Source organism: Lepisosteus platostomus, chromosome 1 (assembly GCF_059453375.1).
Source record: "Lepisosteus platostomus isolate fLepPlt1 chromosome 1, fLepPlt1.hap1, whole genome shotgun sequence".
Taxonomy (NCBI): Eukaryota; Metazoa; Chordata; class Actinopteri; order Semionotiformes; family Lepisosteidae; genus Lepisosteus; species Lepisosteus platostomus.
This window is the reverse complement of record NC_142611.1, coordinates 76,995,663-77,019,592: the sequence shown is the minus strand read 5'-3', so window position 1 is coordinate 77,019,592 and position 23,930 is coordinate 76,995,663. Positions and strand designations below refer to the sequence as shown.

Below are 23,930 nucleotides of genomic sequence, written 5' to 3'. Positions count from 1 at the left end.
TGGGTGGGAAAAAAAAAACTGACGACAATCTACCTCACCTGCTAATAGGTTTTAGCTATTAGCAGATTGTGAAGCCTCCAGAAAATAGGAATCCCAGGAAAACCAAAGACTATGATTATGATGGAGAGAACCAACGTAATATGACATAGAACTTAAATCAGTTTTATCTGCAAATGTTAAATTAAACAATCTCCAATATAGATTCACTTAATTGAACTATTAAAAGAAACTTTAAAAGGAAATTTAAAAAGAAATTGTTAATGAAAGTATTAATGATTGAGATTTCGTAAAGGAAATGTAATCCAACCAAGCAAGGCAGGAGGGATCCCTTTCGTTTGGAACTTTTCCTACGCTCTTCCGTCCTTAACCCCTGGGAGATGACGGAAACAACTGAAGTCCGAAGAGACAGGCCCCCCCGGATCCTTCTCTTCATGCACTCTGTAACTTCAGCACTTCGTCCATGGAAACTGTGTTGCATTCCCACAGCACTTGATAAAAAGAGAACCCGGAAGGAAAACCCCAACTGCAGCCCGTGTTGCAAAAATCTGAGCTCTTCTGGTCCCAGCAGGCCGAGAGAGTGCCACGCCCCCCCGGAGCACACAGCACAGGGACAGCAGCTGTGGCGGGATTCCATCCATCCATCCATCGGAGCCGCGGAGCCGGAGCCGATCCCAGCAAGCAACGGGCATGAGACAGGGTACATCCTGGACAGGACGCCAGACCATCGCGGGACACAGACAGACACTCACACCAGGGCCGGGTTTCCAAGATGCTAATTAACCGACCAGCATGTCTCTGGACCGTGGGAGGAAACGGAAGCACCCAGAGGAAACCCACACCAACATGGCGAGAACATGCAAACTCCACACAGACAGAACCCTAGGTAATAGGACTGAGCCCAGTGCCCCAGCTCTGCTCATCACTGTGCCACCTGAAGGAAACAATCTTGGGTTCAAATACCAAAGATTTGATCTTCCAATAAAACTCATTGTCATCAAATTAAGTGGGAAGAAATGTCACTGCTGCCTAAAACAAAACCAGAAAGAAAGATGATCACTTTAAGACGCAAGTCACGCTTGATCAGAGTGTGTGCTGAGGTGGACTGGGGGTCAGTACACTTCTCCACCTCCTCTACTGTTCTTAATGTCACTGCATGGGGCGGCGCTATTGGCTACAATGGTATCTGTGCTGACTAAGAGAGAAAAGAGAATCGGTAGCACTGCAGCATTATAGTGATTTATTACTGCAGCGAGCCAGCATTGTGTGGGGGTGTTGGTATCATCCTGAACGTTAGGGGTAATTACGCTTAGAGAAGAGAGTTACAGTGATCTCCTGTCGCCATTGTACCACCCACGGCAACAGCAACACCAATTTTCACAGCTTCCTTTCCTGCACTCCCTTCTTTTTCCTTTCTTTTCCTTCTTAACCTTCTAATTTTCTCCTCCCGATCCTTTCAGACGTTCACAGCTCATGTGGCAATTTTCACCCTTATTTTCAAATCAACAGCAGTAGAATACAGGAAAAAAAAGGCCTTTTGTCAGATGCAATCCAGGATCAGGGCACACTCCCAGTTTCTGTTTGGTCTCTGGCTCTTTGGACGATGGTGCAGTTTAGTGGATCATAAAAACATGAACGATGCCCGATCCTCCTCCTTCCAGGTGCCAAGAACATAGCAACTTGGTTTTTGGAGGAATCTCTTTTTTACAGAGTTAGGCTATAGAGTCTTCCGCATAAAAAACTGTACGTGCAAATTACAGTAGGTACTACATGTTGTGTCAGGCAAGAGACTAAAGCATACAGACTGAGATGCCCGAAAAACAACTTCATTCTTCTCATCCAATATACAATGCCGTCAACTGTAAATCCTGAAGCCAAGACAGACTCTAATTTCCAGACAGAAATAGGATGGAGATGTCTCTCCTTGGCGCACACTCACCCTTTGAGTCTCTCAGCTGCTGAATATTTAACAGCAGTACTGTTCAAAAGCACTCATTACTCTAAAATCAATAGAAACCTTAACAGAATACTAAGAAACTTATAACAAAATATGCTTCTCAGCCAGACTTTAAAATAGGTGAAGGCCCGAGAAGAACTGCAGTTAATGTTTCTTTAAGGGAGACTGAAACAGAGCAATCTCTCTCCAAGCTGAACTGGCTTTTCTGCTGCGCCAGCTCCAAGGCTCTGTCAGCTGGCTTCCGAGCACAGGCGTGAAGCTCACTGTGTTGGCAAAACAAAGCTCATTTACTGAGAGCAGTCGTTAAGGATGGAGAAACCTCCATGGGCAAGTGGTTCTCCACAGTCCATGCTTTAAGTTGATGAGAGCCTGCGACACTCTGCCTGACCTCCGTTAGCTAATGAAAATTATGCAAGTGTCCTGAAAAGACTCTAGAGGCTTGTCACAGTCTCTCTCCTGAGACTCATGCTAATGGACAGTTGTCTCTGTCAAAAGCCTCTCGGCAGTATAAACAGGACAACATTCATTCAAGTCATTAAAGTAAAGAAGACAGCTTAAGAGTTATAAATATCTAAATCTGTAATACACAAAAATTACCTTTTTATGAACTCAATAAAAAAAGAGATGTCTGAAGCAATTCGATTTCAGAGTCTAGCCCTATTGCAGGGGATGGGGAAGCTTTCCCTTGCCGCTGACTTGTCTCAATTCAACTTGATTAAAGAAGGATGATTGAAGTTCCAAATGCATCAAATACATTAATAATCAATATGTCATCTCTTGGCAGCCAGTTGAGCAGCCTTTCTTGAAAAATGAAGAGCACTTTATCATCAGTCAGTTATAATCAAGATGGTCAGGGGGAGAAAACACACAGTGCCTATAGAAAGTCTACACACCCTTTCCAAAGTAGCACATTCTGTGGCCTAACAGCCTGAAACCAAGACACATAAAACCAGAATTATTTTATTTGCAAAACAACACTGTGGAGATTTTGGAAACCATGCGGAAAAAGAAGAAATCAGGATGAAACTTTCTGATCTGAATGCAAAACGTTATGTTGGGCCAAAACCCCAATACAGCACATCACCCGCAGAACACCATCACTACCGAGGATGGAAAGTGGATGGAGCAAAATACATACTGATTCCTGAAGACAGCCTGAAATTGAGAGGGAAGCATACCTTTCGACATGACCATGACCCTAAAAACACAGCCAGGGCAAGAATGGAGTTGCTGAAGAACAAAAAGGTCAGTATCCTCGAGCGTCCCAGTCAGACCCTCAATCCCACTGACTGTCTGTGGAATGACTGAAGGGCTGCAGTTCCTCAACAGTCCCCTCGCAATCTAACTGAGTGTGAACAGCTCTGTAAGGAGGGATGGGCAAACACTGCACGTGTACTGCAGACTTAACAGAATTATGGCAGTAACCGAAGTACAAGGCGATTCCAGCTGTACTAATCTGAGGGCTGAGGACACTTTTCCAACCCATTTTTCTAAGTTTTCCACTTGTAATTACACTTCAGAGTGATTGAGTATTTGTTTTTCACTTGGAGTTGTACAGTATTAGAATATAATAACACGGGTAAAATAAATTCTGTTTTAAAGTTTCTTGATTTCGGGTCTGTAGGAAGAAGAGTGTGCAGACTTCCTATTGGAGTTGTACTGTATATCGATTACGCTCCCCATGAAAAGAGTAAGTGCCTTCATTAGGTGTTGTAACACTACAGGAAGTGCTGTACAAGCGTTCCTCGTGTGGGAGCTGAGAGCACTTGGCACAATGGAGCAGTGCTCCGGAGTCAGGGGACCGGACACCAGAGCTTCAACAACCATCAGCAGAGCAGGCAACAGTAAGACAAGATCTAATGAATCTCACCATAGAATAAGCAACATTTCACTTCAGCTGGATGCTTTCTGTGTCACCTGATTAGATATGAACAACCAGTTCTGTATCTGTTGCAAGAAAGAAGTGCCATTTCAGGCAACACATTCATAAGTGACTGGTAACTGGTAAGTAGCTGGCTAATGCAGACTGCACTGATGCAGTTCACTTTGGCACAGGTCATTCACCAGAACCCGCTATGTTGGCACAAACGCATAGAAGAGTGAGTCGTAAAAATGACAGACATTACGCAAAGTATTTTTCACAGCTGAAGTGCCCAGAAAAAGAAAACCTTGTAGCCCACACTTAGTTCCAGCCCAACAAAATGTCAAGCTTTCCCATTTGTGCTATCGATTTTCTCAGGCCTGGACTGTATTTTTGTTGTTTTACACAGCACATGCTTGTTTCAGAAAGGGATGCTAGTGCGTACAGGAATGTGAAGGTCTTCGTCACGCATCATCACAATGGATCCCCAACTCAAGGACATGAGTCACTAAAGGGGACATGAAAAAAATGCTCTAATTTCATGAGAGAACAGACACTGTGCCTACACGTAGGTGAAGAAGGCGGTGTGGAATTGTTGCTTTCCTGCAAAACACCATCGGTAACATCAGCCGTCATCATACCAGACAATGTGCCTTCCGAAGACGAGCTCTTTAGAAAGCATGGCTCAGCTAACGCATGTGCTTAATCCAGAATGACACATCAGAGGAAACAACAGGCAGATAAAATTAAAACAGCTTTGACACTCTGCCCAAACGCATACAGTTTTCTGAACAACTTTCGGTTCAGGAGAGTGTCGGCTCTTCACTCAGTCCTTGCACAAGGGTCTGACACCAGAACTGCAAAGCGCACCCTGCCTCACCTTTCGCTTTTACTCAAAGGAAAATCTGACACAATGGAAGAATGTTACTTTATTCTGTGAATGGTTATAAACGAAATAAGAGCTACTGTCCCAGTTATTCTTTTTCAATTGGCTTGTTGTGGCTGGAACACAGTCGAGAGTGTGGGCAGATGTACACTGGAGGGATTTTTAGTCTCAAAAAGTTTAGACGCCTGAAGAAACAAAAGAGCCTATTTGTAATATTCCATTTTTCGCTGTTACCAACCTCAAACAAATCTTCAGTCAAGTGTTTTCCCACTCGTTTCATTGTCTTCATTGTGTTTCATTGACGTTGTCTTAGTTTGGACTGAAGCGATGCTCTCTGAGGGTGAGCTTCGCTTTAATCTCTGCAGGCCAGCCACATCCCATTTCAACAGTTATTTTCTGATGCACTCCACAGCGTTTAGAAAAAAGAATATCGTATTTCGGCACGCAGCGACAAAGTGTGCAAAATATATAAAGCTCGGTGACCTCCGTCGCTTGTGTACTACATCACTTGACCCCTGAGAAGGAAGATAAATCTTGAATGGGGAGAGAAAGCCCTGCCAGTGCATTTCTATTCACACAGTGCAGTGGCTGCGGGGATAAGCCATCTCATCAATCATAACCGTGGCACTAAATATTTTCTATTGACAGAGGCTGTATTACAGATCCGAAGACTCTAGGCTCGTTAAAGAACGGCCATCAGGGCAGATGAAGCCTCAGTCATTGCACAGACCATGTGTCACTGCGGGTCCCTGTATTTCACCCACGGGGCTGCGTTTCCAAAGGATTTACGACCATCGTTTCCATTCTCTCCTTGAGGATCTCGGAGCCTAATGAGCCATGAGGAAAACACCTGCAAACACTGTTAGGAAAATAAAAAAAGTACAGTATCTGAATACAAACCAACAAACTTAGCGTTATAGACATCTTTAGAAAAACACTGTGGAAATAGTTGACCAACCCAGTGTAGCGTGCTCTCTGAAGGCACCAGTTCTGTCGGGTTTGGGCATTTACTGGGACAATTATTAATTGTAGCAGTAAATCACAAAATGATTCTTTTGATGGCCTTAGAATCCAACCATGCGATATAACTCAAACAACGCACACACTTAGGTACTAATACACGAGGATACATTTATTAATACATAGAATATGCATATAAACCTAACAGATCTTATCGAGAGGGTTATCAGAAAACAAAAGGTATATATTCAGTCAGTTACGAAGTGTTACATATATCAAGAGGACATACGTTCAGTATATCATTCATTTAGACCGTTTCGTAAATGACCTTGGTTATAACTTCTACATTAGATACTCAAAACAAATACATAACTCTTAGGAATTAAATTGATATCAACTGGTTGGGATAACAATTGAATTCTCGAGCAGTAATGCAGTGAAATTGAATACTCATCCAATCTCCGGGGATTCAGATCTCCTGCGGGCACAAAGAAACAGTTGCAGGCTGTTGCTGTCCAATCCGCGCTCTCTGGCTCGGTGCCAGGCTGTGCTGTGCGGCTTGGGACGGTGCGCTGCTGATGCTCACTGACCGGCTAGCAAAGTTTGCGCACAGGAGAAAAGATGACTGTGGGTCCCAGCAAGTCAGGAAGAGGACCGGTTCGTTCCTGATGAAGAGCTAGTTCTGAATAGTGATTCAGCTGTCCACAGTTCTGACCTGTTCACGAGGCCTGCTGCTGGCGCTAACCTCGGGTGGATCCTCTGGTTACTCTCTGGCAACCTCCGCTCTCGACCCTTAGAACAAAGGAAAGTTCTGGCACTTGGACACACTGGCCGTTCCGTGGTTGTCCGGGCTGAGTCTCAGGATGGTCAGGAGGCACGCTGCGAGAATGTCCTGCCCTTGGGAGCCTTCTGCTCCTGGGCCGTCCTGCCCTGGAATTCTCCTTTGAATTCCCTTTAGAAAAGTCCACAGAATCCTCCTACAGGCTCTCTGTGTTGCCTGTTTTTACCTGGAGGAACTTCAGCTCGTTGATTGGCTGAAAGTTCCATGGGCATCAGAGTCCCACGTGGGTTACTCGGCCCTACCAGTCCCTGATTGGTTGATCAAGGTGAGATATGAGTTACTTACTCCTGACACTTAGGAATGCAGTCCAGATGTCCATCTGGCACTCCCTAGACAGATAGGCACCAATGGATGACCATTGATCATGATAGCCAGGCTTAGCTAAGTGCATCCCCCTTTGGGAGCTGTCCCTTATCAAAAGAAAACATCTTTAAATCAGCCTGCATGAATAGCTTCTCTGTGGCTGCACCACAGAGATGAACAGAGAGATGAGGCCTCAGTTGGGAAAGCACAGCAACACTTAATTCTGTCTTATTAATATGCCTCGCCGCTACACCAGTAACCATCTTTGACAGGCTACTGTATTTATGCAAAGGCCCTGGTTACACTTAGGCAATGGACCTACCTGCTGCTAAGAAGGTCCATCCTTCTTCTGAGATGAACATACTGCGTGGGTGAATAGTGATAACCTCAGGCTCCTTCCCTGTGAACAGAAAGACAGCGCAGGGTCACATTCATCAGAAATGCAGAGAGCCATGCAGCAAACCCCTTTTTAACCTCCCTGACCTCTTTTACCTCCATCCATGAAAAAAAAATCATTACATCTGAGAAAAGTAAATTCTATTTCTCTGATTCTGTGTGCAATAAGGATAAGTGTGAATGTCATAAACACTTTAACACAGTACATGCTCCATCCTTGTCAGTGTTTAGAAATCATTAGGTCTCCCCTTCAGATGAAATGAATAGCCAGGATAAGAAGATGCACACACATTGACCTGACGTTGCCAACATTCTGTTTTAATTAACGGGCCTTTCTACAAATCTGACGCATTAAAAGTTAACTCGAGGACATCTGAATCCCAAATATCTCAGTAACAGAAGCACGTTTTTTTTTTCTGAACTGATGATCATGTGTAATTAAGAACAGCCAACTAGCTTTTAATTACCTCAGAGTGAGTTACTGTGGAGGACTGTAGCCTTAGAAATGTTAGTTATACTGTATATCTTTGCATCAGAAAGCAAATCAGAGACAGGGAAATTGTTATCATTAATCCCTATCCACTTTCTGCCTCATTTATTATAGAGTGAAATGTTGTAAATCAAGTGCTAATTACAAAATCAGATAGATAAAAATGTGTAGAAAAACATCACAGGGGTAAAACAATTACTCCACAATACTGTGTAGGACTGTGGTTATGTTCAGACAAGATTCTGCAGTTCTTGTCTAAAACCACATTTCTCAGGTGACATTTAGAAACCAGGAAGCAGTGGCTTCCAGGTGCCTGGTGTCCTCTGAGAGACCAGACACTAGCAGTGCCTCTGCTATTTGCAGTACAGGAAGGTGAAGGGAGTAGGAAGGCTAATGACTGAATGTGCCTTTTTTGGCAAGAGATTTTTTTAAAAAATGTATGAAACCTTCTTACATCTGTGTTAAAGTAAGGATAGGGAGCATAGTTTTCCCACAGTTGTTAAGTTATTCGTCAATTTCAAACGGATGCGTGTAAAAAATCCACTATAATCTATATGTAATGAATTATATAGTGCCTTTTATCCAAGGGATCTGATGCATGGCATCCATTATACTCCAACACAGTAGATAGGATCAAGAAGTGAGAAGTTGCTCCATCAATAGAATTACCAATAATAGTGCTTCTACACCCCCACCTACAGTATATACCCAACTGCACCTGACACTCGGTGATGATCCAGGCCAAGCTACTAGACGCAAGTGTGCCTTCTCTATTCTGATTTGTTGCGATCTCATTGTGTCTCTTCAAACCACATTTAATAAGGTAGGAGGGTAAGAACAGAAGAAAGGTGAGAGAAGAGAGCCATTATGCCCATCTAGCCCATTTAGTTGTTAGTATTTAACTGGTGCAGGTTCCATCGATCTCTTTGTGACGCATTAGAAAGTGATGCATACATTCTGAATAAATCGTGCTACCGAAGGACTATGCTAATTTAGCTCCTCTGTGCTCACTCTGACACACAGCTTTGGACACACAGCTTTTCTGAACCAAAACAAAGTACAACACTAGTGCCCATCTATTGATCTTCTAATTGCTTTGTCCAATTCAGGCAGCTGGGAACCTATCCCAGCAAGCAATGGGCACAAGGCAGGATCCAACCTGGACAGCTTTGCAGGGCACACACACAATTCACACCTGGGCCAGTGTTCCCAGAATCTGCTTGCTGAGAATTCAGAGATCTCTTCAGAAACTACTGAAAAAAACAATTAAAAAAAATAATAATAAAGCAGTAACACAAAAAAATAGGGAGAAACAGAAGCAGAAAGCACAACACAGGACACGAAACAAGCGGTAAATTAAGTGGAACCAAAACCACATGTTAAATTGGCACTTAAATGACTCGTCTGCCTGAAACGTTAATTAGGTGACATAAAAAATGTAATCGCAGACTTTGAGTGTGTGGCAGTTTTTCAGTACACACATGATGTAATGGAGAGACGGCCTCCTCACTGGTGCTATATACAACACAAACTATGACTGGTTATTGGCGTCTCCAGGTCATCTCGTGAATTCTCCACCCCCCTCTGGGTGCCACTAAAGGTTATTTAACAGCAGGTGTTAGAACCTGCTCTTTGTAGTTTACCTTGTACGTATTGCTTCTTGATGATCTGAATAGACTGCCTGGGAATGGCTTGAATGTTCTGGAATTGCAAAGAGAACAATAAAATAAATTAAGATATTAATTAAAAATAATTAACCGCACAGAACATGGTTACTCAATCAAAGTAATGAAAGCAGCGAGCTACAGGATAGCATCATTCTCAGCACAACGTGGTGCTTATACACATACAGTAGGACACAATACAATCCGAACTCCAAGAACTAAAAGAAAGACCAGAATCTTTCCTTGAAAGATCTGTGATTTAATTTATATGTTTCACATCTGCTAGCCATGGACATCTACCACTGCAAAAACACGGTGCAGAGTGACGATCTCATACTTGACACGAGAGCGCTTCAGAATTCTGGGGAACGTTGAGATTTTTCCCAGGAGGCCAAGGATGATTTTGATGGCCAATTCAAACAGACAGGAGAGAGCTGACAGCAGAGTGGGCTGCTGGCTACTGGTCTAAACGCCTTGACTCCCACACACGATCCGTGAGGACAGCCTAGCTTTCAGACTGCACCGAGCACTGCCCTGTGGACCTGTACTCCTCCGGTCTGAATTCAGGCCCAGGGTACCCCAGTATCATTCTTAGAACTACTGTATGATCTATATTTTACTTTCAAGTGACACATTGTTATTTTATTTCTTAAAATGGCAAAGTATTTGCACAACTCACCCCATCATCCAGGCTGACTTAAAATGGGTTACAAGAACACACTACAGGTAAGGGCGATAATAACCCAGCAGTACAGGTCACACACACAAGCACGCAAGAAAGCTTACAAATGAGAGGAAGGCATCGGGCCAGTCTAGCTCATTTATTAGGTAGTAGTTATTTGATCCTAGGATCTCATCCAGCCACTTCTGTTGGAAGAAACCAGGGTACTAGATTAAAAAAACGTGGTTGGGTAGCTTGTTCCATACTCTCACCACCCTTTGCATAAATACACACTTCATCATAATACAATGTGTTACTTTGCCTTATCAAAGTAAGCAGAAGGTATTGATATGGCTTTGAGCAAGAATGAGAAAATGTGGAATATTACTGCAAATGCACAGTGGGCAGGTTACAATGCAAACAGAGGCCGGGGACACATCTGCTAACTTTTAAGGGTTCATCACTGGAAAAGGCAAAGCACGCCCTTGGCAGCTGAAAGTTCAAAGAGCTTCATTAAGCTTCAAAGGCTGGCCTGCCCATCACACCTGACCTCTCTGTACTCCAGGCTCTTGGTTCCCACACATTCCCTTCACACACTTTGCCCAGATCGCTGGGCTCCTGCTCTCTAATCTCTACAGAAATCTAAAAAAACGGGGGCATTTTCAAAGAAGCAAACAGAAGGAACCTGTGCTTTTGTACCTACGGTCAAGGACAGGTTTACCCACTGTGGAGGGAATAACATTGAACGGGCTATAATAAAGTGAAATGCCGAAACAAACAAAAGTCGACTGTTTTAGCGCAATGGCGTCACACCGCTCTCCGTTCCTGAGAACGAACAAGAGTGTGCACACCTCCAGCCGCCTGTCAACACTCCTGTGTTGGAAAGAAGCGGAGGTGGTTCTGGACAAACAGATCAATTTAACGGAAAGAAATCCCACCTGAGGAGACCTGTGCTTGTTCTCCTGCTTCCTGAGATAAGGGCTCATGCGGCCGAAGACAAATGGTGCTACTATGTCAAAGTCTCGCGTTTGTTGTTTTTTTTTCCGCTTGTTTTTTTCTGAGAGATTGCCTCTGAGCTCCACCAGCAGCTAGGAGGAGATCTGCACTGCAATCTACACTAAACCCTCAGCTATTCCTCAGGGAACAGCGGCTCTTCCTAATAGACCTGATACAAATCATTATTTTTACGTGTAATAAGCAAAGGTTAATGAAAAGAATATCCAGTTTAACAGATTGGTATCTTTATCTGATGTTGCGAAGAAAAACAATCATGTCATTATCTCCTAAAACAACCCTTCCCAACTTCCAAACTTCAGAAAGCCAAGAAAACTAAGTTAATCTGCCATTTAAAAATGACATCAAATTTAACTTCCAGGATGCAAATCTTAATCCAGACAACTTCAAGAAACCACTAGCCACAGGTGACATTGCAAACAAACCTCGACAAGTTATTAAATCAAAACTGTGCCAAGTCAGTTATAGTACTTCCAGGTTTTAGATCAAATGCACAAGGAAAAACACTGATGGTGGACCCAGAGCTTAACATTGCGCATATGATCAAATGAACACGCAGGCAGATCTTTACTTGCTGGGCACAAGAACACTCACTGGCAAGCCAAGACTCAGGTGCAAGCTGGACACTGCCTTGTCGACAATGATTGTTGCTCACCTTGAGTCAACGTGTACGCTACATTTTAAAATCCTAGATCTAGTCTAAATAGCTACCTTTGCACTCAGTTAAAGAACTTCTACTGTATTGTCTAATAAAATTTGAAAAATTATAGAAAAGGGAGATTTTTACTGAAAGATGGGGAAGCTTTAGGGAGTAAAGATTGTATGTTTGGCTTACTTTATTTTCTCATCTACCAATCAAATATATCCTTAAGTGAATCTGGACTCAAATTCGTATTTTAATAAAGCAGAGCGGAGAAATCTGTCCTCACAGCAGCACTGGACATCAGACACGCATTTCCCAGCACGACACTTACAGTATATGACCTGCGCCATAGCGCGGCACGCGTGCTTCCCTGCCTGGCTCCACACCGGGTTCAGGCTTCAAGTGCTGATGCACTGTTATCAGGGACTCTTCATCACATTGCAAATATCTTTGCTACAGGGATTCTGGGCAGCACCCAAAGGACCAGACATGGCTTAAGTCTCCTACGGGCAGAGCTCTGGGATAAAGCCCACTTGGTCAGCTGCGACCAATTTCCATTAACAATGACATTCCATGTCTTGTTCAGTTCATTTACAAACATGATCTTCATACGGTGGTCTTGATTCTTAAACCAACTCCTGAAACATGGGAAGCAAGGCATTCGTATCACTGTTGCTCTCTTTGCTAGGATAAGGCAAACTAGTTTGGGGAATTTCTAGCAATGGTCCTTGCCCGGGGTGATACTGTGGAGCTACTGTACAGTAATAATCATGGTTAAAGGTTAGAGCCGATCATGTTTCCCCTGCTGTCCCAGGGTTGAGCCATTAGCCGAGGTGGTTGTGCATGTCCCTGAATAAACTACACCCAGAGGCCACAGTTAAACAGGCTCTTACTGCCCCTGGTTGAGAGAAGACGCAGACAGCTGCAAAGGTTACATGTCAATACAGAGAAACAAATGGCTTCTGTCAATCCTTATATGTTACCATGGCACATTGTGGGTCTTTTCAGGACGGCAAAGGAATGACGCCTTGGTGGCTAAGAGTTTAGGACAAAAACTTCCGTACAAATAGCAAAAACAGCCGAGTTAGAAACAGCCATATGAACGTACGATAAAGAAATGGGTCACGTTAAAGATAAACTTGGTGGCTCAGACAAACAGAGGCCTAAGTAGGCCTGAATGGTGTCTTGTTTAACTAAGCCACAGTTCCACTGCATCTTTAAAGGACTGAGTAGCAGTTATTAACTTATTGCTTCTGTATGGCATCAGCTTTCTAATGTTGTTGGGTATATAACACTGACATTAAGGGGGCTCATTGAGGGTGCTTGTCTGAGAAGGATCGCTGCTGGCATTGCATTATATGTATTGTGGGAAATATTGTATTGTTTCCTATAGTATGATTTTTTTGCACTTTAACGTAAATAAATTGAACACTTATTTTATTGTCGTTTGCATTCCCCTAATGTTATTTTTTAACAATTATCCCAAGTATGCCAAGGTTGCAATGGAAATTTATAACAATGATGTTACAGCAAATATTCAAAACAAATCAAGCTTGGTATTTCCAGGTGATACAGGAAGAAAAAAGACAATAGGTTGAGCTTAGGGACGAAGAAGAGGCACTTTCCTCGATGATGTCACTGCAGGCCTGCAGTGCTCAGAAGGTCACAGGGGTCAATGTCCTTTGGGTGGTGAGAGCAACAACGTAAGGAGCAACAGTCGAGTTACCAAGCAGCAGCAGCCTGAATGACATCACAAAAGAGTGTGTTAAGGGGGAATTCAGAGTGTGTTGCATTGTTGGAGCCCATTCATTGTGTTATGGTCAAGGAGCGACTCTCATTTCAATGTGACACTGAAGAAGAAAGATGTGGAAACGTGGTCTGTCTAAGCTCATTTCAGGCACGTTCCAGCATGTGACAGATCAGCATTCCTTTTTAAGCAAGATATTGAGCGGTGCATGAATATCCGGCAATCGATATCTGTTTTTTTAGAAACAGTATTGAATTTTGTTTCCAGGAATATAACATTCCATTCATAGCCTTTTTATAATGAATTGATGCAGGGTTCCACTGAATCGGTATGTATTTAATTTACAGTAGGCTTTGCACATTATCCATCTTGGTAAAAACATGATGGAGCATTGCACTACTGGCCTATTTAAGCTGTTTTTACATTTCTCCTTCCACCTGATCATTTTTTGGATCAATAACTACAGTGGCTGGTTTGGGTGGCCTTGAACTGTTCTCTGTGGACAATATTATACCCTACCAGAAGTCTGCCGTTTAAGGGTAACCTACAGGCAGTGAAGCTTTTTGAATGGTGTTCATTTTATTAACAATTCTGTTCATGTGCTCTGGTGGGTCTCATGATGACTCTCAGTGTACACGAACCAAGATGAAGTTGTTTCCACTTGATCCAGGCTGCTGAAGATCAAAATGCGCAAGAAGGCAAAAATAATATGATTATAAATACAGTGACCAGCCTAGGTAAAAAAAACAGTTTTTGATGTAAATCACAATGAGTACCCCCTGGGACTTCACTGATGTACTGTATAAAATACATTATCAGCAAGTTGAGCACATTATTTACACTCTGTGACCAACAGCTAGGGATACTCTTAAGTACCTGGTCAAATTAATGAAAGTGTCTCTCATAAACACAATAGCACTGTTTTCTTAAAAATAAAGAAAAAGCATTCCAAATAACATTTTAGGAACAGTTCCCAGATGTGCAAAATTCTCCCACAATTTAGGAAAGGATTTTTTAAAAATCAGACAGGGCTGAATAATGCTGTGGCTGGCCAGCGTTCGTGAAGGGAAGCTGTACAGCTGACCTGCCCCAGATGCCTTTAAGGCCTCCATCATCTGTACGTGGGTTCACATGTGGCGGACTGATCATTTCATTAATCAGTGGAGGGCTGAGAGCCACATTCTCAAACAGGGATCATCTGGACTGGGGTATAAAGGGACTCATGGAGGCCGTTGCTGCAGGGTTGTTTTAGAGCAAGACCTTTTGGTGTACAAGTAAAATGAGGTAAACTGAGACTCCCTTTGCACTGTTTCTGCTGTCTGTCATGCATTTCATGTGCGCAAGCCAGCTACTTATAGGGAGTCCTGGCACAGATGTCTTTTAAATACAAACATTAGAGGCTGATCTTGGTCCCTTCAGCCTGTTGTGTTGCAGAAGCACGTGCTGGCAGAAAAAAAGAAGCAGGCAAAACAAGTTTACTAGAAAAAAAACTTGAATCAGTAAGTAAGAACTGTTCTTTGAAACTCTTATTTTCAAAATCCCCTTGGTCATAAGCCCTTGGGAATGCCCTTTGTAGCAGATCTGCCCACCTTGTTGATAGTTACATGACACAAGGACGCATATCAATCTGACTGTAAGAAGCTCCCATGAGTACATCATTCACCTGCAAGTGATTAAACTGGGACGGACAGCTAGAGGGAGGGGATGCTTTACCTAAAAGATATTATAGCTGGTCTTATATAAAGATGGGGCTGAGCGCCTATGAGCTTCTGCATGGGAAAATAGTTTCAGGAGAATAAAAAAGATTTGGCAAGGTTTTAAAAAAAAAAAAGGAAAAAAGTGAAACTCATGCCAGAGCAGCATAAGGTCTTGCTCCACCCAGGGCTCCTCTTCCAAGCCCTCCACCTCCACAGCATATGCGAGCCCAGCAGCTCATGCCGAAGGCTGCTCCCATCTTGCAGCTGTGCGGTCGTCTGCCGGACGAAAACCTTGACTCGGTTTTGGGAGGAAGGGCGACCCGACGTCAATGTCTTTTTTTAAAATAAAAATCCAGATTCTTCACCTCAGTTCATTTCCTTGGTCCAGTGCCACAGTCATGCATAGCCAATGGAGCATAAATGAAGAAGTGTGCCCTGCTGAACACACGCATAGCTAATGGTCTGTCGCTCAAAAGGCTTTCCAAACTGATTGCTGGAACTGATCAAGGGGGAAGGCTGGATGAATAGGCTAAAACACACCAATGAGCACTGCATTGGCTTATTTTCCTAGCAGTATGTTGAAGAATAGTAAGAGTCCAGTTGCCCTGCACAAGGAATACATTCATATCTGAATACTGAAGATGACTCCCACCCTAGTCTGTGCTCAGTTGACAGTGGAGCCTGGGAATAATAACTGCATACACTTCTATAGCGCTTTTCTGGACATTCCACTCAAAGCGCTTTACAGGTAATGGGGACTCCCCTCCACCACCACCGATGTGCAGCCCCATCTGGATGATGCGACGGCAGCCATAGTGCGCCAGAACGCTCACCACACACCAGCTATCAGCTATCAGAGGGGAGCAGAGTGATGAAGCCAGTTCATACAGGGGGATTATAAGAAGGCCATGATTGGTAAGGGACAACGGGAAATTTGGCCAAGACGCTGGGGTTACACCCCTACTCTTTTCGATAAATTCCCTGGGATTTTTAATGATCACAGAGAGTAAGGACCTCGGTTTTACGTCTCATCCGAAGGACGGTGCCTTTTTACAGTATAGTGTCCCCATCACTAAACTGGGGCATTAGGGTGAGCGCCCCCTGCTGGTCCCACTCACACCTCTTCCAGCAGCAACCTTAGTTTTTCCCAGGAGGTCTCCATCCAGGTACTGACCAGGCTCACACCTGCTGAGCTTCATGGGGTTGCCAGTTGTGAGTTGCAGAAGGTATAGCTGCTGGCCAGTACAGCTCAACAGAGGCGCACCTGCAGTAGCATCCTGTCATAGCAATCCTACACATTTCGCAACAGAACGTTCCCAAATCCTGGGTACAGTAAAGAAGAGCACAAAAAGAAAGGTGAGCACTCACGTTCAACATGTAAAGCTAAGAGGGCGAGAGGTTAAGGCGATGGACTTGAAATCCATTGGGGGTTTCTCTGCGCAGGTTCAAATCCTGGTACCTCCATAGAGCAATACAGTACCTCCAAATGGTACTCTTCTGCAGTTTCCCTCACGGGATCAATAAAGCAGGGGAGACTTTGACATTTGCTATAAAACCAAATTCATAAATGAATGCATCAATGTTAGCAGCTGAAATACATTCTTTGACACTGGCATTATAATCAAAGCAAAACCTAATGGACCCTGAATTAATGAAGCCCTAATCGCTGTTGCATTTCTGCAAATACTGCATGGCTATTTGTGAGCCATTAAGGAATAGTGACTTACGAAGGCACTAATCCCCAAACTCAGAAGGTTGCTTTCTTAAAACTGTTTAAAAAGGCTAGAACCATAATTGCATTTGAAACAAAAAGTTTTACAAATGTGACTCTCATCTTATTTTAAATTGATTCTAAGCACTTATTCTGAATGACAATACAAGTAGACAGAATTATGAATTTTCAGGTTTTGCAATGAGTATTAAAGTATTTGTCCATGTCTATACCACCTGTTCCACAATTCACATAAGTGCCAGAATCAAATACAAGCAGTAGCAAATAACAGATATGCAAAACTAGTTTTCATCCTGACCTTTAAGACGAATCATGTACAGTTTGTAATTTCGGAATTAAATTCGTTCTGCTAAAAATGGAGTCTACATGGAAACGTTCAGCTCTGTCCATAATTTTTCAAGTTGCTCGACCCTTAACTTGTCGCAACTTTTCTTAGCACAATACAGCTTCGTATTGAACAGTACTGGCATATTCGGAACAGATAAAAATACAACACAGAGAGAACGTTGTCCTTACAAAAAGTACCATTTCCAACCAAGTCAAACGAGTGACTCTTCCGCATGTTGGTCACTGAGGCTGTGCATCAGCAAGCATGGCCATTCATGTAGCAACACACCTGAGAGTCTGAGGAACTAGGCCAAGTCTTTAACAATAACTGGGTCGCTCTCACGCCCAGCCTGAAATGTGTTCATGACCCATATACCGTATGCAGGAACATGCAATGTTTATAACCCTGCATGATAAACTGTGAACAGGGAGTCATTGTGAAGGTTACTAGGGATTTTGACCTGTGGCACTGTATTCACGCAGAACTCCCCGGGAAAATCACCTCCCATGACCAACAGGCTGCTAGAATGTGCGTGCCTTTTCAAGTCCATAAGCTCAGGCTCATTCCTCCTGATTCTGAAACACCGGGAAACGAGGCAGGAAGAGCTTTTCAAGCAACCAGCCAACCGTGCCGATAATCTTTTCCAATAGGGCCGAATCACAAACCTCAAGATCACAGAGGAACGAGGCCTGACTGGTCAGATCGGCCCGAGGGGCTTTAACATATTTACTTGAATGTGCTTTAGAAGTAAGTGTAGCACAAGCCACGGGGATTGCAGAATGAAACAAGCCATTGATTCATCGGAATTGTAAGGACCTGGAACCTCCTGAGCAGCTCTCCAGGCAGGGGTACTCACCTGACCACGGGGGTTCGAACCGCTAGCCGACTGTGACTGGGATTCACCAAGCAGCAGACACACCTGGCTGAGGGCCACTCTCGGCTCTCTGCAACAGCGCCCCCTGTGGCCTACCGGGTGCTTGCAGGTAGCTAGTGCCGTCGGCGAGCAGCACACCTTTCATCCAGTCGGCACTGGGATCACCACACTTTCTACACCTCACCCTCCCCCGGCTGGTTCAAGGGCTCGGACTGTCCGGCCACAAAGAAGCGTTGATGAAACAAAAGCAATGGCGGTTCTAAATCAATTGAAATAACATTCTGAAGACTGTAGCAGCTAAATGAACGCCGACACTGTCCTACCACTAACTTTCAGTGTGCTGTCTTTGCTGAATACAATGATAGTTTACATCCTGAGGTGCAGGCACTGGGGCTCTTGTCCCTCTTTGGCTGCAGTCCTAGATCACAACCAATACAGGACATAAGCGTGAGTGAATCAATGCAGAATTAACCAGCTCTGTGACCATTACAATGCTTTTTTGTAATTTACAGAACCTTGGTAAATTTGTACAAAGTAACTTCAAACACAGCTGTGAGTTGTAACCTTCAGCATCTCTTGCATGATATACACTGGTAAAGTTCAAGATACAGATGTTTGGGACTGCTCCACATTCTACTTGTTGCTATATCCTATAATAAGTATTGTGATTTAAAAACCTACTTTTAATAAAGAAGTACTGAAAGTGTGTTTAAATAAGGAGAGGTAGTTTTGATTTGCTACTCATTCAAAATCAGACCACTGATTTTCTAACTGGAAGTCTTGAAAAGCTGCCAAAAACAGGCACATTATTGAGTCTCTAATTTATATATATATAGATTTATATTTAGTAAAGATACTCTGATTGAATCTCTAACAAAACCTGTGCCACACAAGCAATTAGATAGAAAAGATACAAAGGTAAAATTATCCTTTGCATTTTTTGCCATTCCATCTGGGAAGGAACTAACTGAACAATTTCACACGCCAAGAAGATATTGTCTCCAAATGCACTGAATAAAAATAAACAGAACTATGATCTGAGTTTCAAATAAGTTATGTGTATGATCCGTGTCCAAAACACAGACTAGAGTACTTCTGAACCATGTAGCACCTACAAAGTTCAGCAATGACGGATGGTGTTGTGTTAAAAGTGAAACCCTGGGCTTAAATGAGATCCTCCTGCTGAATAGTCAGACACAGGCTCATTTATCTCATTGCCTCTCAGCAGGATGTCCTGCTAGCCCTATCAGCAGTTCAGTGCTGGTGGGTGGTGTTTGGATATGCCAGTATTCATCTTAACAGAGTGTATTCTAATAGCATCACTGGATACAGACAGTGCACCAACACGCCCACTCATGGAGCTCTGTCTAATAAGGCAGAAGCTGTAACCACAGAGCTGTGGACTGCATTTCAGCAAAGTCACTTCTTTCTGCAGCGCACACGGATACTCCAGTGCTTGATCAGATCGTGAAGCCGCAGAGCTACAGTACTATTGGACAGATGCAGAGACGCGTTACTGGGGCACAAAAAACAATCACCCTTTTCACAGATGCATGTACAGGCAACGCACATACTTGCGTCAGATTTCTGCTCACCTTACTTAGAATTACACACCCCATATATCACCAAACAAATCAATAAAACCTGTCTTACTGTAGAGGGAAGCACCTCTTACCGACTCATTAGGCTAGAGATTTGCCAACTGAAAATCCTGGTTATTAACATTACTCTAAGAAATATTTAGTCAAAATATGAGCATAATAAGGAAACTTCAGCTTCAGAAATAAAGCCTGACCCCACCCTTTCTCCCATTGAGTATAGTCCCATTTAAAAGGGGAAATGCCCAGGAGCTCACCTTTTTCAAAACAGGTTTTTGAGTACTCCAGTGATTGAATGGGCATTGCACACTTAGAAAGGCTTTTCCAAAGTAATGTCACTGAAGTGAACATCTTAATGTTCACCACCACCCAAAAAAATATCATGAAAATCTTTACTGAAACGCTCAAGATATAGCTAATAATAATAATAATAATAATAATAATAACAATAATAATAATAATAATAATAATAATAATAATAATAATAATAATTGCTTACACTTATATAGCACTTTTCTGGACACTCCACTCAAAGCGCTTTACAGGTAATGGGGACTCCCCTCCACCACCACCAATGTGCAGCCCCACCTGGATGATGCGGCAGCAGCCACAGTGCTCCAGTACACTCACCACACACCAGCTATTAGTGGGGAGGAGAACATGATGATGAAGCCAATTCAAAGATGGGCGTTATTAGTTCTAAAAAAGCTCCAGTTTCATGGCTTCAGCTCTTTGCAGATAGGGTCGTTTGTGCTCCACATCAATACTGGTAATAAACCTGTGCATCCGTTGTGCGACATTTCCTTGAATTAGTTAATAAAACAAACTGCTGTGATAGGCGATTCTCCTACTGGTGCAGTTGACAGGGATCCTAATGAATCCCTGAGGCAAAACGTTTACCAGAGAGGCCAATTAAACTTGTCCATCACGCTTTTTCAAAGGGCATCAGTTTGAAAATAAACACTACAGAAAATGCCGGACTTCTACATCAAAGCTTGCTCCACGCTCCCGGCTCTTGGTGCTCAGCGAGAGTTCCTGGAGAAGAGCGGGCTGCAGCAATCTCACTCTGTCCATCGAAAAGAACCAGCAAACCCCTAACATATATCAGACATGCTGTGAAACGTTCAAATGCAGTTCATAGAATCTCATATTTAGAGTATCCTACATTATGTCAATAGATCCACACTCAAAAACCTATATTTGCCTACTCACAGTACACTGGGCAGAAAACAACCTCTGATGACACAGGAGGTGAAAGTGCAATGGTTTTTTTATTATGGGCATGATAGAAAATACATCCAGTAACGTACTGGTTAAGCAGCTGAATGCAACTTTGATTAACTGCAGTAATCAACAGGCAGTTAAAAAAGCTATCAGCAGCAGTGTTACCGGCCTTCAACACTAATAGTTATGCCTCTAATTGGCATGGCACCCCTGGGGTTCAGTAAAACAAATGAACTGAGTCACATATTTGCCCCCTTGCGTGTATTTCAAAGCTGAAGAGGGGAAAAAAAAAAAGAGACTGGACTGATGGACTTGTGTGCAGGATTCTCTGGGTCAGGGGCAAGAGAGGCTGAAACGCCACCAGTCGTTTGGTTTAAAACTAGCAAAACCCACATATTAGGCACTTGATATAATCTGGCAATGCCAGACAATCTTAAGGCTTTCCATTAAATCTAAGCACAAAGCTGCAAATGCCAGGGTGATTGTCATACCAATATTAACAGCTTGCCCAAGGAAGTTCATTCAGAGTACTTCATCATCATTGTGATTATTACTTCTAATTTGTTTTCTTATTAATTAATATACCTACTTAATAAGATGTCCTTTTCCAGGGTAAATTGCTTCCTAGAAAATTCACATTAAGTATACAGTAAGGACAAGGAACAGCTCTGGGGCACTGTTCAGAGCCTAATGTCAATTCAGATCACAGGAGGCAAGTAAAAACTGCAAGATTTTCAGGAGAATCCATTCTCCAAGCAGCTGTGTTTTTGTAAAGGGCAGGAGGGGTAATCTGATTAATAGGGAAGTGCAGAGAGGAGCAGCCGATACTGTAAGGAGAAATGATTAAACAACACTTAACAAACACTTTTACTACATAGTTTTTCTGCCCCTTATTGAAGCTGCAGAACTGCTCATTGAGTTTCTTCTCATTACCAACCCAATTTCAGCTTACAATTTAGAATGTCAGATAGCTCATTTAAAGAACTACCTGGGAGCACAGCGTTTTCCAGCTCGCTAATGATGTTCCCAATTAATGTGGCTTATTGAAATGTTAGCTTACAATACGTACTGAACATGGAAGAGCTTTCGGAGCTGAGAGAATCCTGGCAATGCGGAATAAGTTAATGTAATTAAGTGGGGAAAAAAACATGCTTAATCAACAACATTTGTCATCAACAGGGATGTCCTTAGGATCCCTGCTCTTCTGCAAATGACTGCTGTTTCGGCCAGAGCACCTACATATAAAACACCTTATATCCAGAAGAAGTCCTTGATGCTGACACTTAAGTTACATATTTATCTCTGACTGAACAGCAAAGTGACTACTGTATATGGACATGTTGTAATGGGTGTTGCTTTAGCTACAGTATCCAAAAGACACCACCTTCTGAGCAACGTGTAATTTTATAACTTTTCTGGGCCACGATGTAATAGACAGATTATAATTTCCAAACATATGCACATTTCCTTCCAGAGCAAAAGGAATAGTTAATGATTGCAGTACAAAAGCTTGCTCTGATGCACAAACACTGTAACTACTACTAGAGTGTGCACAGCACATTGAATACAATAGTTCTGGATCAACGTTGTCCTTAGAGTGCCATCTGCTGGTCGCTATTCAACAATTAATGTCATTTTTTATTTCTATATACTAAGGCTGGCCAATCACTCAGAGGAAATACACAAACTAACCCTATTTTGAATTTCACCCAAAAAGGACAGAAAATGTAAAAAAATGTAAACCATATGTTAGCATATATAATTGTTTGAAGTCTTCTAGGTACAAGATAACCTGAACTGATCGCTAAAGTAAAACTTTTTTTAAAAAAATCTGAATCTTTTTAAAAGGTCAACAAGACACATATATATTTACAGGGGCTAAGGATGAAGCTGCAGATGAAACTTAATGTTAAAACCAGAGAAAATTAAATAAGATGGGTACAGCATACAGCCCTAAAAGCTGACATGCAAGTATGCAGTGTACAGAACTGTCCCAGCCTGTGATGCCTTTATAATCGGGCTCAAAGGCTCAGCTGGACTGTCTGTGCTCAAGGTTAAACAGGACTGGACTTCCAGCAGAGCCTCAGTACCACTCCACCATTCCCAGGGCAAACAAGGAGAGGAATGGGTATGGGGCAATGATCTAATAATAATAATAATAATAATAATAATAATAATTGCTTACACTTCTATAGCGCTTTTCTGGACACTCCACTCAAAGCGCTTTACAGGTAATGGGGTCTCCCCTCCATCACCATCAGTGTACATCCCCACCTGGATGATGAGACGGCAGCCATAGTGCACCAGAACGCTCCCCACACATCAGCTCTCAGCGGGGAGGAGAGCAGAGTGATGTAGCCAATTCATAGATGGGGATTATTAGGAGGCCATGATTGGTAAAGGCCAATTTGGCCAGAACGCCAGGGTTACACCCCTACTCTTCTCAAAAAACGCCCTGGGATTTTTAATGACCACAGAGAGTCAGGACCTTGGTTTTTACGTCTCATCAGAAGGACGGCGGCTGTTTACAGTATAGTGTCCCCATCACTATACTGGGGCATTAGGACCCACATGGACCGCAGGGTGAGCGCCCCCTGCTGACCCCACTAACACCTCGTCCAGCAGCAACCTTAGTTTTTCCCAGGAGGACTCTCATCCAGGTACTGACCAGGCTCACACCCGCTGAGCTTCAGTGGGCTGCCAGCTGGGAGCTGCAGGGTGATATGGCTGCTGGCCATCTAGATTGGGCAGCTCCACAGCACCGCTGAGTGCTACAAACCGCAAGATCGGCATCACACTCACACCTGCGCTGTAATTCACTGGGGTCCGTGGTCCTATGGGGATATGGCCCATGTGGGAGGAGCATGTCAGGACAAGGATAGTGCTGCAATCTCTCGGAAAACTTGTTTTAGTAAGTGGCAAGGAGAGGCGAGGTCTCCTTCAGAGGAAATGATGACAAAGCCTGAGTGACTGCAGATATCGCACTGACTCAGAGCACAGTTATAGGGCACAGGAGCTGAACTCCTTCAGAACTTGGACAGCTAGAGATTATCGACA

The 23,930-nt window shown here is 43.1% G+C and overlaps 1 protein-coding gene across 1 annotated transcript in view; it reads right to left on the bottom strand.

Moving 5' to 3' along the window:
* Positions 1–23,930, bottom strand: part of poln (polymerase (DNA directed) nu) — a 148,495-nt gene that overhangs the window by 53,587 nt on the left and 70,978 nt on the right. Inside the window, exons 18-19 of the mRNA XM_088638186.1 lie at positions 9,335–9,392; positions 7,128–7,205 (exon numbers count right to left, since the gene is read on the bottom strand). Coding sequence (XP_088494312.1) covers positions 7,128–7,205; positions 9,335–9,392 — 136 coding nt within the window. The remainder of the gene's footprint in view (positions 1–7,127; positions 7,206–9,334; positions 9,393–23,930) is intronic.